The sequence below is a fragment of the Micropterus dolomieu genome, linkage group LG06, assembly GCF_021292245.1.
Source record: "Micropterus dolomieu isolate WLL.071019.BEF.003 ecotype Adirondacks linkage group LG06, ASM2129224v1, whole genome shotgun sequence".
Classification (NCBI taxonomy): Eukaryota; Metazoa; Chordata; class Actinopteri; order Centrarchiformes; family Centrarchidae; genus Micropterus; species Micropterus dolomieu.
Genome location: NC_060155.1, coordinates 17153399 through 17170818, shown reverse-complemented (window position 1 = coordinate 17170818; position 17420 = coordinate 17153399). Strand labels below are relative to the sequence as shown.

General features: G+C 42.5%; 1 protein-coding gene across 3 annotated transcripts in view; it reads right to left on the bottom strand.

Annotated features, from left to right (window-relative positions):
- Nucleotides 1-244: 244 nt before the first annotated feature.
- ece2a (endothelin converting enzyme 2a) overlaps nucleotides 245-17420 on the bottom strand; it is a 181317-nt gene continuing 164141 nt past the window's right edge. For all 3 annotated transcript variants that reach the window (XM_046051483.1, XM_046051486.1, XM_046051485.1), the window contains one exon: nucleotides 245-5008. In XM_046051483.1, the coding sequence (XP_045907439.1) occupies nucleotides 4718-5008 (291 nt within the window). In that variant the 3' untranslated portion in view covers nucleotides 245-4717. The remainder of the gene's footprint in view (nucleotides 5009-17420) is intronic.

The following is a 17420-nucleotide window of genomic DNA, read 5'->3' as shown; positions in this document are numbered from 1 at the left end:
ATCAAAACCATTTAATTTGAAGTTAAAACCAAAAGCAAGTATGCCTAAAATTCTGCTATTAAAACCTCATTACACTTGAAAAGTGTGTGAGATATATATATATATATATAGATATATAAATAAATATAAATAAGGTAGTATATATCACACACACTTTTCAAGTGTAATGAGGTTTTAATAGCATACACACACACACAAATACAGAAACGGTAAAGTAATTGTGCATTGAAAATAACTTTAAATGTGGTTTTAAAGGCTGATTTATTAAAATGTTTTTTTATGAATATTCACAATGGATGTCGTGTTACATTTGAATTCGTTTGCAGTGTTCAAAACACAATTTGCCAAAACTAAACAGAGGTGAAATAATAAACACAGTAGGCTGGTTTTCTATTACCTGTAGAGAGTTTTACTCATTTTTCAAGGAGAGTCTCAGATGTTTGCCACAGGCAGTTTGGGTAATAATTTTGCAGTTTGCCTTTGTTTTATCTTCCAAATAAATTTGACTTACCAGGAGGTTTGTTTGAAACCTGTATGATTGTCTAACTGATTGTGTTTCGTGCCCCATTGGATGTATTTTTAGTAATGTTGCTGCATTCCCAGAACAAAACTACAAAAATAGGAGATTGCTTGTAAGAAACCAGGATTTCCCTTTAAGAATCACTGAGGAGACTTTCAGAGTCGCTGCAGTAAGTCAGCAGTGCTGTGTCGTGATTCAGTCTAAACACACGCAATGTGGCAGTTGAAACCCAGAGATCTTTGGATAAAGCATGCAGTCGACCTTTTGACTTGCATGAGCTCTTACATATCGCCCACACACCAAAGCACTCAGGGCCAGTCGATGCAGACAGACAGGGCAGGGTGGTGGTGAGAAGAGTGACTGGGAGAGGAAAAAAAGGAGAGACAGAAATACAGACAGATTGAGAGAAAGGCATTGAGCATGCAGTAGATTAGTGTTGTTGTTGCCCTTGGGCAACAGAGCATGGAGGACAATTAGCAGCAGGATAAAATATTCTGGCTGTACTATCTCACACACACATAAATGCGCAGCTCTCTATATTAAATCATGGCCTCACACGCCTGGATGACTCAGGTGATCTGCTGAAGAAACAAAACTACACACAAGACGAAAGGGCTTTAAGAGAAATTGATGACTAAAGCTCTCCTGGATGAGGCCCATGCCCTGCTCTGTGGCTATATAACTTAAGTCCAGTCAAGTTAAATCTCACTGTCGGGTTATCTGCCGTTGCACATCAGTCAGTCTGACTACGGGAGCTGCAAAAACCAAATGTAAGGACTGCTGAACTTAATATATTGACAGAGCAGAAATGGAAGAATGGACTGAGGTGAAAGTGATGAAAATGTCATCAGGTTTTAGGGGGAAAATAGAGCAAAACTCTCCATGAGCAGGGACCAACCCAGCCTCCATCCATCCACACTGAGTGTCCCCCAGTGCTGCAGTAGTCTGCACCCCTAAGCCCCTCTGTTATCAATATCAAACCCACTGCTACTTACATAAGCACCCTCCTGTCATTCACCCTGCAAAGCCTAATAGGTGCCAGGCTGTTTGTGAGATCATCACTTACTGACAGTGATACATTTCAATATGTGCAACAGTGTGTGTACATAACGGGGGAAAAAACTATTTTTTTTAGTTAGTGTAACTAAGTAACGGTAGTATAAAATACACACAAAGATGAAAATCTGAACATTGTATATCTTTCAGCACAACAGATCAAAAAGCTTATTCTTCACTTTGCTAACAGTAGTAGTAGTAGCTGTTCTGGAGCTTTCAATCGCATCACTTGATCTTCCTCAGTGGGTGGAGATGGCCCAGTCACAGAACCAAACAGCGCCTAAATGGACCTTGTGGTGAGATTGTTTGGTCAACTGCTGATTCCAAGGTCAAAAATTAACGATCAATCTCAAACTGTTTGCATTTCAATATGTCGCACCAAAAACCTATAACTGTTTTGGGCATGTCCAGAAAAGGTGGGTCAGACAGACATCTACATCTATCAGATAGAGAGGAAATGATAGGAAAGATTCTGTGCACTTCAGTTTTTTAACAATACGTCTGAGCATCACCGTGAATTGGATTAGTTGATGCCTGGCATTAATAGAACAAGATTTGGTGCTGCTAAGGCCATCCTCATCCCCAATCTGTGCACCCAGCTCCTCCTCCCAGACATTTTTCAGTGTGTGGGCCATAATTAACTTGTTCAGGAAATATATTTACAAAGTCTAAGAACAGTTTGGATTCAGTTAGGTCCAACAAAAGAGCTTTAAAGCCTCCGATAAAAGGCATAACTATTGAGCCTAATGATTTGAGAAAAGACCTTGTCAAAGAACTGGGTATATTTTCAGTGTCGATCCCTCAGTTTCCACCATCTCAAGGAAGTTCATCGTAAAAATGAGTTTAGCGTGCTTTGGCAGAACTAAGATACTTCAAGTTTATCTGTATTTGAGATCATCAATGATCACTTCATTAACTAACTACATTAGTTTGTGGGATTGAAGGTTACATGAACTAGCACATGCACTGTATAGCATTTGTCCATTGTGAGGAAGTGGGACCTGGATGCTATTTACATCAGCTAGTGCTCTTCCTTAAAGGCTTTTCTCTGTGTAATGTTGTGTGTAAGATCAGCTGAAAAGCAGGGTTATGTTAGAACAAAGTAAGTCTGATCTTGGCACTAACTAGCTCTACATCCATGACTTCTACATGGATTATTAACTGGTGAGGATGCAGACTTTTAGCCTGCATGCAGGTTTAGCCTGAGTCTTTTAGCATGATAACAGGAATGTAGTCATCAAGTACATGATTAAAACCTTGATAACAAAATTCACATTATAAAAATGAGTCAGCTTGAAACATTAAAAGGTCAGGAGGGGACAGCCTTTTTAACCAACATCATGGAGTTAATGTTAGCTTAATTGGCTAACTAGCTACTGTACAGCTGATAAAAATCAGTTGGTATTTCAGCTGCCAAAATCATTGGCCGCCAGATAGGAATGAAAAGCCGCTTTTGTTGATTTCTGACTGAAATCAAGGACTCATTGTTAAATATCATGTGGTAGCCATTATCCTTTAAGAGTGCATAATGTGTCTTGTGAGCACACAAAGCTTGACAAGCGTACAACACTAACCAAAGGGGGCAGGGTTCAGCAAAGAGTCAATTCCATGACAACAGGGCAATCTCCATCTGCTCCGGAAGACAGTGTGATATGATCAAAAGCTCCAGAGCAGCTACTAAATAGACCTTGCCTTGAGACAACATCAAAGTTAAACAAACTACCATGAAAATCACTGAATGAAAGACGAGCCGTCTGAAAAATCACACACCTTCCCAAGTCTTAAAAATAGGCGGTAATTAGATCTCAGTGGAGAATTAAAAATAAATGATTTCTGCTTTATCAATGTGGTCCCCCCTCCAGTCACCAGCCTTCCTGCCTGTCTTCACTCCTGGCTCTGTCTCTCTCTCTCTCCTTTCTGGTCTATATTTAAGCAGCAGAGAGCACAGGACCCAAGGCTCATCTCATGTTTCCTCAACAAACAGCACGCAGGGGTACTACTTGTATGTACATGTGTATTTGCCCACATGAAGCGCCAGTGTGCTTGGCAGGTGTGTCAAAACACTGCGTATCACTATTAGCAACTTCTGCCTGAAATCTAAAGCAGACATGAGATAGATGCAGACAGCCCCAACAGAAAGGGAGAATCTGACTGACATATTAATAGACTTAAACACAGATTTTACATGCAGGCCGATGCTGCTGTGTCTGTGTCTAGACATGCCAGTTTGTCTTGCAAATTGTGTAACACTGGCAGGCTTGTTCTGTACCACAGAATTAGAGACTGCCGGATCTTTCTGATGTACTGTATAGGTTAACAGTTAAGGATACTGGCATGTAAAATTGCTTTATAAAAAGATAAAGGTTTCTATTGTGAACTGCACTAGAACAGTGACAGTAGCAGCTTCAGAAAATGATGACACATACAGAAGAAAAACCATGATTAGTCATGGGGGAAGGTAAATTTGGGTAGTCTACATTTTCACACACGTAGGTGACTTTTTGTTTAAATCACTGGACTTAGGTTGTTCTTTAGGGTAAGTTTTATTAATTTCTTTGATTTGGCACAATCACTTTGTCCTCTTCCCATGTTTAGGGAACCATTTTGTCTATGCAAATTGTGTAAACAGTCTATTCATATAAATAAATACCACATGTCATCTTTTCAGCAGTCTCAAACATGTTTTTTTCTTGGTGGTTCAAGTTTCTTACTGTGTCTCATCTTGTTGTCTTATCTTAACAATTTCTCAAGTGAATTTACAGTTTACATATTTAGCCCGAGGTGTGTATATACATACACACACACACACACACACACACACACACACACACACACACACACGTATATATTTGTCCCTGGTGGTGTGTAGTCTAAATCCAGTATAGAGTCCACTATTATCATTCCTCACACATGTCCAAAAGAACATCTACGCCCAGACCAAAAGATATATTGAAGCTAATTCTTATAAAAATCACATAATAACGACACATTTCAAAAATTTGGGGTAACAGAGGGAATTTCTGTTGTATTTGGGAGGGTTGGGAAATTTGACTCTCTGATGTCATTATCCGATAAAGATCTTACTTACAGATCTCTGAGGGATTATGTATTTCTAAGACTCTTTTTGATAATCCAGTTATTTTACAAGTCAATATTAGACAAGTAGTCTTCCTTATCCTCATTTTTTGTTGTGGTGACTGCGGTAGGTGGGGGTTTGGCGTCTTCCAGTAGCTTTTTCTCCAAAGCTGCATCTTCTTGGCTAAGCTCCTCTCCTTTGGTCATGACATACACAAAATACTGAAAGCCTTCTCCATAACTGTACTTCTTAATTGACCAGTTGTACATGGTGCGAGCATAGAGGCGTTTCCGGAAGAGGGGGTTGGCGAAGGTTACAGAGACGAACCGTCCTCCAGGCTTCAAGCAGCGACTAATCTGGGAGAAGAACAAAGAAAGAGGAGAGGAAGAGCATTAGAAGACACCACTGCCAACACCCATTATAATTCCCGCCATCAATACCAGCAACCTTTACCGCTACCTGAGCTGCTAGAGTTGTTGAATCATTTGCGTTTGTTACCATCATAGTGCCCTCTGTCTTCACCAAGATCATTTATACACTTAATAATTGAATGTAAAAAGCTGACAATGCTTCAGCAGCAAAAGTTTTAGGCATTAACAAACTCACAATCAATGGAACAATTACCTTCAGCCAATTTAAGGCTGATATCATGTAAACATTTCTTGGAACACAGCAAAGTTCATTTTGTTGAATGAATGCATTTGCTCTTAGACAAATACTTGCTGGCTTTAATGGGAAACTACATTTTATTACAAATAGAGTTTAATTGTTTTAGCTCCGGCCATTGGTTTTGTTATTTATGATAACATTGAGCTTCCAGAGCTGAACTGCTGAGATCTTGTAGTGGTGACATTTCTAAAAACAGGCCCAACGGGGGAATGAGCATGTGGAGTCTGATGATCAAGAGAGGAATAAGCTGGGTGTTTATTTAAAACTTTTACAATCGACTAACAATTATTTACATTTTTGTCCCATCTATTGCAATTACAATTACTTTGTCGAGTACAAATTTATCATAATGGACGGCTGTAGCTATGAAAGTAAAACCCAAACCCAAGTTGTAATAAATCGTAGTTTCCCTTAAGGAAATCTGAACCACAAAAAAAATCTGTGGCAACTTATTGTTTGTTAGATACCTAATAAGACTGAATTCCATAAACGGACACTTCTGTCTGCACATCTGTCAAATACCAAATTCCTTCGAATCGGCATCTCCCCAATCAGGCACATGCACTGGATCACTGTTAGCAAGAGCAAATGTTAAGCACCAAGCTTCTCAGTCCACAGTGCTGCTCAGCTATGCAGTCTAACACGGTGTGACAGCATGAAAACTGTGAAGGTCCCTCCACATGAATAATTGTTGCTCTGGGTCCATCAGCGCTGATGATCCTTCGTGTGAGATACACGTGAGCATCACGACACAGTAAGCTTCAGAGGACTGCAGAGCTCAGGCAAACAACAGTACGCACAGAGAATATGAAAACTGACACAAACACAAGCATGCGGAGACACATTTATCTAGACTCAGAGAGGGAGCTTTTCCAAAACAGACGTGTGTGGGAGTGAAGGGACAAAATCAGGAGAACACTAAAAAGTGAGCAACAAACCCTTTTTGTATTTCATTCAAACATGGCAACAAGGTCAACATATATTTTAATAATACATTGCTAGGGAATGATTACAGGTATACAGCAGAATTAATTAACAAGTTTGCATAAACCTTCTAATAAGCAACAACTACTTTTTAGAGATGTGGACATAACTTGGACTTGAGGCAGACAAGGCGCGAATCTGGTGATTTTAGACTGGACTTGACATAATCAAAAAAGACTTGCAACCTGATTTGGACCACTTTGTCTCTGAATGACTTTATATGACCCCAAAGCTGACATTATGTTATAAAAGAGTACAGCAAATTTACTGACAAAGGATGTACTCCGAAGCAGTCAGCAGCCAATCATGATGCACTCTGTGGTGCACATTAGCAACTAACACACAAAAGGTGACACCCTGGTTTACCGTAGTTAGATAAAATTACCATATGCTGTGGTCCACAGCACATGTCTGGCAACAAAGTTAGCCTAACATGGTTACTGTTGCTAATTCCAAATGTCTAGGACCAGAAAATCCATGTTTTGGCCTCGGTCTTGACTTGGGACTTGCCTTCACAGCCAGGACTTACAATGACTTTGTAACCCTTTGGCTAATTCCAGTATAATTACTGAACATTTAAACCCACCTTGTTTAAAAATGTGCATTAAAAAAACTCCATCAAACTCAAGCAAACTCCATCCACTTAAGATAAAGTGAGATACAGTTGAAAGCTCTGGAATACAGGACCTAGAGATAAGTCTTTTTTGTTTAATTTGAAATGTCAAATCAGCAATCAACACCACTTTGACATCTACTGTTCCAAGGGATTAGTTAACTAAATATAAACACGTAAAAACTGTTCTACAGACATCATTTATGGGCTAATTCATGAAGCTCTAATGTATTGTGAGAAGCTACTGCATGGTCTCAGTGGATGGCTCCATGCCTGGTCTTTAAAGGTAAAGCTCACATGTAACGGCCATGAAAGCTGCAATGGTAATGTCATGCAGTCAGGACAGAGTAGTAGTAATGGTCTGTACAGTAAGCTGTGAAGGAGCACAGTGCCCCCCACGTTGTCCTAGGGTCTTTAAAGAGAAGATGAGCACGTGTATTCTGCTCATCACACATGATTCATCTCCACCAGCAAGCAGCACGAACATGAATTATTCACGCTCCACTGTGACATGGAGCAAAAGCGAGAAGAAGGGTGGAGGGGTCTTGGATATGGGATAAAATGAGTAATATAATGCACAGAAATGGGAGAAAAAGGGTACAGTGCCCTAGATTAGGGCGTACCTGTCAAAAACATTGCAGAAAAGCAAAAGAATGTAGAGTCAAAGTCATGATAGCCATAAAAACATGGAGATATTGTACATCTCCTGGAGAACTCCACATCAAGTCATCAAGCAAGCATATGTCTGAAATTGTTGAAGAACTTGTGTCCAGTACAGAGATAGGTCCAGGACGTTTTTACATTAGCATAGCACAATTACTATAAGCAGAAGTAAACTGCTAATATCCATCCAAAGTGAAAAAAATACACAAAAAACATCTAATTCACAACATCTTAACAGCCACAGTCACCAGTTGTTTTGCTCAGAGTTACAACATTGTGGGAAAAGGAGTCAACTGCATTGTGCTAAATGTGAATTTTTAAATGCTGAAAGCGGGCAATGCAGCGAGGTGATGTGGGTCAAGAAATAGCTCCAGAATATAAGCTAACTGCTCGTCAGACCACACTGCCACGTTTTCTGGTTTCTACAAGTATAAAATAGATGGAGTTGTTGAAAGGCATATTTTTTGCCAGGCTAGTGGTTACCTTACCTCTTATGCTTAATTAGCCTAAACAAGTGCTGGACCTCTTCCTTACTTTATACTGATCTTCATATCTGACTCCAGGTAAGGCAGCAAACAAAGATTATAGACCATTTTGTTCCTTAAAGCCAAAATCATCAAGTTTGGCTACCAGAAGGCCTATATGGCCTACCACCATATCAATGGCTTATACTGATTTACTCGCCTTCTGGTTTCAAAAACCTGGTCTATGCTGTGAGAAATACATTATAAGTAGCTGATTTTTAGGATTTCACTGTAATTATCGTTACTTGTGAGAAATAAGCATTGGTCACAGGGTTTTTATTCCTACGCAAAAGGTTGTCTGATTTACAATAAACATATGCTGGCATGTAGGTGAGAGTTTTAACATAGACCAATCAAGAGACAGAAACATCTGATGCCACATACATTTGCATTTCCTTTCTTAGCTCAGGAAGAGTTTTTGAGTGTATGCTAATACTCATTTGTTCATCCTTCATCTACCATTTGCTGGCTGTTGGTTGCTTTGTACTTGTTCTGTACTTAAGGAGAGGAAATGCTGAGTTCGGGAGAGTAACCGTGCGATCTGTCCGTGGCCACGTTACATAAAGAAATGATTCAACACATCTATTTACCTCTGTATTCTTTGGGAAGGAATTATTTTCCCTGACAACATATTGAATAATAATTTTTTGGGCCTTTTTTTTTTATTTTTTTTATTCCAGATAGGATATAGAGAGATAGGAAAATAGGGAGAGAGAGAGGACAACATGCAGGGCTGGAGTGGAAGCCGGGCCAGCCATTCGGGCACTGTGCTTATTGGAGATTTGTTGCTGAGGATGAACCATACAGTAAACACATGTGCTATAAAAACAAAATACTGAGCTGAAAGAGGCTACAAAAAGCTAGGGATGTACTGAAATGATATTTACCATTGCATAAATGAAATGTGCTTTTTTCGCAGTGTGTCCCACAGGATTTGGAGAGGGTCTGGTAAAGTAAATTACATGTGTCCGTTTACTTTTAATGGACACATGTAACATATTTTATACTTTCCATGACACCTTATTTTGAAGACTGGACATTGTCACGTGTATCCTCGCACTAAATTCATCAAGTCCGACCCAATTTGTTAAATAATGTTGTATGTGGTTCTCGTATCGCTTAACATGAAGACTTCATGCCTCTCTTCAGGTAGGACTCTCATATTGCAACACTTGTCTTTGTAAAGAGAGAAAATGACAGGATAAAGTTGCTAACCTGCCTGTCAGCTTGCACTCGTTTCAGTGGATTTACCATAAAGCATTGAATACGTGTGCACTCCAGATTTAGGTGTGGCTAGCTTAATCGCCTTCTCAGAAACGAGTGACAGAAACATTTAAAAGTAGGTCAGACCGTTTGTTGCCTTTTCTAAAAAGTCAGCCACAGATGGAGTGGATGTGGTAGGAGACAATTCAGCAGAACGGTGTCTGCAAACAGCGATTTTTGCGTCTTTCTCAGACACTTCAAAATGCTTCCACACTGCCGACATGTCAACCTAATTGTTCGGTAAATTTTCTTTGGTCTTTTGACTTATTAGGCTGAATACCGAAAGTGTTTTTTTGCTATTTTCGGCCGATTACTTTCGGTGGCCGAACATTCAGTGCATTCCTACAAAAAGCTCAGCAGAACTGCAGAGATGGGTGTTCTTTGTAATTCTGGTGCTATAGAGGGAATGATGCACAGTACAAAGTGTATTTTGTTTTTCAATGTTAATCCGCTTTTCGACCAAAAGTACAGGGGACTTTTAAGTCCCCAGATCTCTTTTCAAGGAACTAAAAGGTTCCTTCCGCCCACTGTTGTGTGCGTTTCCACCGTGGTCTAAAGACCTGCGAAGATTAGGCAAATTAACCAGCTGACGTAGACTGTAAGCCTATACTGCGTACAAAGAGATACACAGGCGTCATTTAGTAACCACTATCCATGAGCAAAATTTATAAATGAACATTAGATTTGATTGGAATATAATGAAAAACTATAGGCTTTGTGTGACCATTAAAAACAGTTTGTGTGGGAGTATAATGAAGAGATGCGATAAAGTTTAAGAGAAAATCGTTACAGTTTGGAAGGTTATTACAACATTTCCAGCCGACAAGAGCTGCAGACCGGCTGCAGGACTCATGGCTGTGTCCGCCTGAGTCGGAGGAGCGTGATGTTTAACAAGCTTTATTACCTACTGTAATCAGCTGTTCCGCTTGTTTTGGAGAAGAGAAAACTTAAAACAACTCAGGACCCAGTATTTAGCTTAACTCCATCAGCTGTTCGCTGTAAACACACAACTGCAGTTGGCTGCTATTTCCTAGCAATGCATTTAACGCAACATAGCTACATCTCAGGCGGACATCGGTGAGACGTGTGTGCTATTTGACTGTTGATTGTGATTTATTGGTTTGCAAACAACAGTGGAAAAGAGAAAAACACCAAACGATCTCCAGTTAAAGCCAGTAGCCTTTACTCGCCCATTCAGAATTTCACTGCCAGGCAAGGTCCATCCCCCCAAAGTACTGGTACATTCGGAAAGTAATAACCCCGAGCAGGGACTTTTTGGGGGGTAAAATGAAGACCCCAGAACTAAATTTAGACCCTGGTCCCTCTGTTGGAAACGCGGCGAGTTCCTCCAAAGGTTCCTAGTTCCGGGGTATAGTTCCTTTGGTCGCAGCTTTAGTATCCAAAATATATCCAGTTCAAAACTAACAATGAAAAAGGTGAGCATATCCTTACCCTTTCTCATAAAAAATACATTGAGTAAACTGGAGTGGGAGTTAAAGTGCATCATCCTGAGCTCACCCCATCAGCCATTATTCATGACACTGATATGTATGGGTGCACCCTCTGTACCTGTGCAATGTAATTCCAGAGCCTTATGTCACTGGTGACTGGAGGACTGACGTCACTGCAACCTAAGATGACACTGAACTATGGCAAACAACTCAGCTATAACAGTGACTGCTTGAGGACGGCTTGAACAGTAAATTCTTGTTACGTTTTGGAGCCACACATCACATTTGTGTTTGCAGGATACATTACTGACAGAGATTCTCACACACTGCAGCACGGGTCTGCATATATGCATTCGCTGGAAATCCTTATGTGGAGGAGGATGATGCATTGAGTGTGTGGTGAGTCATATTTATACACATTCTGTATGTATATCAGCACATGCACTATGACAACACTGTGTAAATCATCTACCCACACATTAGAGTGGTTGTAGTATTATGATATGAAGGATCAAAAGTGGCAAGTCTGTTAGGATGTGATATTGCGCTCTGAATGCAACAGATAAACCACTCATTTTTCAGGATGTGCAGATAAGCTGTAATGTTTCTAAAAATCGCGCACACACACAAAGTGTCCAGTGTAGAGTCTCTCATCTGACTCAAATGGTGGCTGTTAAACCCAAACACTAGAGTAAGGAAAAAGCATCCACAAAACACAGACAATTTTCAACCCATCTACTCTCAGTCAGACATCTGTAAGCTGATCCAAAATGGGCCACAGGGCTTCTCCAAGAGGACAGAGGAAACCACTCACACTCTACTGATACGATTCCTCAACATGTACACACTCCACACTCACACACATAGTATCATGGCCTCTCTGAATTATTTAGTGTGGTGGCGGAAGCTTGTGTCTGAGTGACCTGACCGGTCTTGAGTGTACTGCAACAAAGGTAACATGAGATCCGGAGTTAAGATCCACATGAGGAATTCCAGGTTATCCCACTGCCATTTTATGATGTTTAACATTACTGTAACATAGATTATTAAATCACAAATGGGGTTAGGGTTTCCCTATTTTGAATGAAATTTCGCAACAACAATTCGATGAAATTTGGTACACACATTCATGCCCCCCTCAGGATGAATTGTAATAACTTTGTTGACCCCTTAACTTTTCCTCATCATCAGGTCAAATCATTTCAGTTTGTCTGTTACTTTAGTTTATGACGAACTACCTTCAAAACTAATGGCATTACCATCAGCCTTAGCTGTACGTTGTGTTTAGTGCTAATTAGAAAATGTTAGCATGCAAACACACTAAACTACAATGGTGAATAAGGTAAACATTATACCTGATTGACATCGGCATGTTAGGATCATCATTGTGAGGGAGTTAGCATGCCGACATTAGCATTTAGCTCTAAGCTCTGGTGTGCATAACAGCATGGCCGTCTCTTAGGCTTGTTAAATTTAAGAAACAAAACTGATGATGCAAGATTATAACAAGCTGCAGCTGCATTTTTTGGTTTTAAAAGCAGCTAAGCTTATTTCCTACATATTTCTTAAAGTGGCAATCAACTTTTTGGTGTATTCTCAGAACGTTTTTTATTATCCAGCTCCTTTTGTGATCACCCCATTAAGAATTAGTTTGGTCCATGTGATACAAACAGTCTTTGTTTTGGGAGAAATAAATGAACTTGTCTAAACCTTTGAAATATTAACTTTGTATATGTCAGTCCAAGTCCCTGCCTGACCTTTCAGCATTAGTCAGAGAGAGAAGATAAGCTGTCGATCCAAGGAGAATGACATTTCATCTACTCTGTAGCATCTCTTCTTCCTGGTGGACATCCTCTATTTCTCCTATTCACTGCTTTGTCTTCCTGTCCTCGCTGGACTGCAATAATGCTCATCCTCTGTTATCTCCACTCTCTCCTCTCTGAGCTCAGGTTTGCCTAAAGATACTGTACATGAGATAACTTATTGTGTGCGGTGGTCAGATGAGGGCAGGGTGGCAGGTGGTCACATCTTACTTTGTGGTTTCACTCAGCAGGACCTTCAAGTTCCATAATCTGGGTTCATCTGAGATTGAAAAGGTATGTATGTTGCTCCTGAGGCAGCAAGCGCACAGTCTCATCCTTTCCAATTCTCCTGCATCAATACTGATCCACTAGATGATTTGTAATAGCTGTCCACATCTTCACTACATCAGTTCAGCATTGAAATGTGTTTTTGGTACTTTTTTTCTACTATTCACTGATCATTTTGTTACGGCCAAAAATACTCTGTACTTTGATGTGACATGAATTTAAGTGTTTTATGATAACAACATTAATCAATGCGTTTGCATCAAATAGACGACAAAAAAACAAATTCATAATGGCACAGATGTTTCATGAAGAAAAACGGTTAAGCGTAAAAGTTCACTTATGACCTGGAAGAACTCCAGGAACCGTTTTTCTCCATATCTCACAACCTTCAGCTCTTTAACTTTCCTTCAACTTGATTAGCTGTTGAAGACCATGAGCTAGAAGGTGGTAATTTTATTGATTTACTTTCTCGGTTTCGGGCTCTAAATTGACTTTGAAATCAGTACCTCAAAATCCAATGTCAACTCCTTCCTTCAGTTAACCTTTGACTGCCCATCTGACAGAAGTTACAAAAAGCTGAAAAAGCTCTAGCAGATTCATACTGTATGTGCTCTAAATTACACCCATCCTCAAAACCAAAAAAAAATTTTTAAAAAAAAAGCCTACCGCCAGGATCAGACGATACCATCACAAGAATGGCACAACCCGAGAGACATTGGGTATCCGGAACATAGCGAAGTGTGGGGTGTGTGACAATTGCTTGTTTTATCCCCTGCAAGTTCTACGACAAGTTCTGTGACGCTGAACAATAGGACAAGAGAACAGTTTTAAGTGCACGACTATTAACACTATTATTAAATGGTAATGTGAAAGAAGAATCATGTTACTGGTGTTAGTCATGAAGGACGGCAACCTATAACTGGTCAGGCTCCGATGTGTTGTCTGCTGTGCTTCTAGATCAAGTCACAATAAGAGTTTATGACTCGCTGATCACCTTATATGTCACAAATGTGCTAAAACACTGTGGCTTGTCTACTTAAAAGCCTCCAATGATGGAGGCTTTAGTATGGGGGATGATTATTGAGAGCAGAGGTGGATCCTCCATGTACATTTGTGTGTGTGCACCCACCTCACTGTGGGTGAGGCAGAGTTGATCAGTGGTTAGAGACAACAACAGAGTCCTATCTCTGGTCAGCAGACTTCTACAGGCCCCAGCCTACGGTCTCCTTTAGAGATACTACACACCCACACACACCCACACACACCAAACAAAGCACATATGCATGCACACTAAATATGCACAAACAAAGACACACTTGAACTAGGGCAGAGAGAAAAGCAGGGAGGAGGTATACTTTTTATTTAGGTCATATTTTCAGATCATATTTTATAAATTCCCAGCCATCTTCTCTGTGGTTGTTTACTGGTCTTATGCAGCTCTACAGACCCCCTCACTGCAGCTCCCATCCTTCCCTTAAGGACTGTGCATTTGAAACCAACCGCCTCTCTTCCTTTTCATTTTCACCTCACCCGTAGCCTGCAGCCAGGCATGTGGATGGCAAAAACGTGTAAACGTCTTAAGGAAAAAAAGAAACAAAGAGGGGGTGGTTGAGAGGAACATGGAGAAAAGGAGGGCTGGGTGAGAGAATAAAGATGGGAGGGATGGGGGGGAGAAAATGTCTCATTGCCAGTCTCCTAATAAAGCAGATCTGCTCTTCTGCTCTTCCCTCCATGGGTGCAACAGCCTGCATGGTTTCCTTCATCCCTCCATCCCCGTTTTATTCTTCCCCTTTTCTCCTATTCTTCCTTCTCCAAGCTCCGGTCTTCAAGCACCAAGTGTGTGAATGCTATAAGGCACCATCTGCCCTCAAAAAGCTTGATTTTGTAAAGGTATAAATTTGTCTGAGCGAGTGGGCTGTTGCTGCACAACTCAAGTGTCTTTCTCGGGAACATGTTTTAAAAGGACAGTTTGAAATACTTTCTAAAATGTATAATATAAATATAAAAAAGTGTAGGTGCTCCATATGCATTCATACAGACCCATATTACCAGTGATGGATGTGTTGGATTCCCTCTCCCCACCATCCAACTTCCTGCCTCCTCCATTCTGCGCACACACCTTTCTTCCCCCCAAATTTTCTCTCCACTACCCTCCTGTCCTCCCCTTTCCTCTCCCAGCTCACACCCCATATCCTTCGCTCACCGACCGTACAGATAAATTATACATCAGAGACCTTCTCTCCTTTTCTCTTCTCTCCCTCAACATATATCCACCCTTGCCAAGCTAGGACAAAAAAAGTGCTTGTTTGTGCTTGAGTGAACAAGCTGACACTGAGATTACTAGCCTTGATACCTTCTTGAATACCTGTTCTGGTGTAAATCTGAGTACAGTTTGTGGGGGCCTGTGGAGGGTGGCTCGGGCTACCGTAGGAAGACAACAACATCCTGCCTTTCAAGTAGGTGCATCACTCCCTCACACCTTGCGTCGTCATGGAGACAAAAGTTTAGTGCTGGTCAGGGTAATGTATGTAGGTGAGAACGGGACACCTCTCAAAACAAAAAAACACCAGGCAGCACAACAGCGAAAACTCACGCCTTCGTTAGGCGAGGAGAATGCCTGAAAAGTTTGGCTAATGAGCAGCACTCATGTGAGAAACAGCTCAAACAACACAGAACTACACTGAATGTTTGCAGTGGAAATAAGCATCGACATGTCACTGGGATTTGAGGCTTTTTCAGTCTGCCGACATGCGCAAATGTGTGTCAGAAAAGTCCTCCTCAGCAGACTAATTAATCGGTTGACTTTAGGTGAATGCAGGAGTTTGAATAAAGACAAAGACGTGATATTTTCTGACAATAAATGTAGCTCAGAACTGATAACCTGGTGGTGCTTGGAGTGCTCCTGATTGTGTGGGAACGGTGAGGAGGGGGGGTGGCAGTGGGGCTGCCGGAGGGGCCTTTACTCCACCATACAACACTTCACAATCCATGACATGCATCCAACACAAAACAATACATTTACAGAGGCAGGCAGAGGGGTTGAAGGAGTGGTGGGATTCTCATTGGCTTCGTGTCCTGCCCCTGGTGCCCCGGGGCGTCGGGGGTGCCGTGGGGTTGGTGACGGCCTTGCCTGATCTGAGGTGGGTTGGCTCCCCTGGCGTGGGGGCCCGCTCTGGACCTAGGGATCTGGGCTTCTGGCTTTTGCTCATTTTTGGGCGGGTGGTGGGGCCCATTGTCTCCTCGCCTGGGCCCTCTTCGGCAGGGGTGGGGCTCCCGCTGCTTCCCCCTGCCGGCTCTCTCACAGTGGCGGCATTCGTGAGTCTCTGGGGCGCATGGCCAGTGTTGTCGGGGTGGGTTTTGGTGCTCCTCCTTGGGGGTGGGTGACTGAGGGGGCTGGGTCCCCGTCTGGGGATGAGACCAGCCTCGGGTTCACGGGGCTCGGTCTACTCTCTGCGGAGGGATGCCTCTGGCTGGGCTGGGGGACTGTTGGCCTGGTTCTCCCGCGTTATCGGCAGCGGGGAGCTTCCCGGTACGGCTTTCTGCTGTTCTTCCTCGGGGCGGGACGCAGCTTCCCCCGGGACATGCGGTCTGGGGTCCTTTGCGCTTTGGGGGGTCGCGGGGTGCCCTGGCTACTAGGGGTGGGGGTCTCTGGGCGCTGCACGGGTTGATCTGGTTGCGGAGGGCTGCAGTGGGATTGTAGGGCGATTGTCGATGCATCTTGATGCATTGTGGGGGTTTTTTGTTTGTTTTTTTCCCCTTCCCTGGGCAGGGTCTCTGGATGGCTGCTGGGCATTTAGTTTGTGCATTGGAGTCCGGGGGAGGCATTTCCTCGTTGGCTTGGAGGGACCAGTTTGCGTCCCTGGTTTGCTTTGTTGGCCTCAGATCCATGCTTCCCCATTTCTCTGTCGGCCAGTTGTTGGACCCCTCTGGATACTGAAGTATAAAGTTAGTTTTCGGGATGTGCAGTGTGGGTGCGGGGCAGGGCTGTGCTCTGGTTTATTCTGGGCTTGTGCCTGGAGTTCTCAGCCCTTGACGGGTGGGTTGTTGGTGACATGCAGCTAAGCTGGTTGATTTTACCTCGTTGCTGGTTTGGCTGGTGTTGCACGGCGGCCTGGGGGCGTGCTGTGCATGGGGGATGTTGGCTGGCGCGGGCGCCCTTAGTTTTTCCGGCGGTTGGCACTTGCTGCTGGGGTTTCTTTCCGCTGGCTTTCGCTATCGTGTTCTGCCCCTCGCTCTCTCTCGTTTGCCCGACCTCGCACGCGGGATTCGCGGGGGGCTGCCGGGCATTGGGTGTCGCCGTGCTCGCGCAGTGCGCACGTTAGGCTCATCACTTGTGCATTGATGTTTATGATTGCGCGGCCTTTGGGCATTTTGGTTGTTCACTGCGCGGCGGTGGGGTGCTGGATGGGGAGGGGAGCACTGGCGCTGCTCTTCTGCGGGTTACGCCTCTTGCGTTCCGTCGGCATTGCGTCGTCAACTGGCATTTGGATGGTTGTTTTTATTTTTATTTT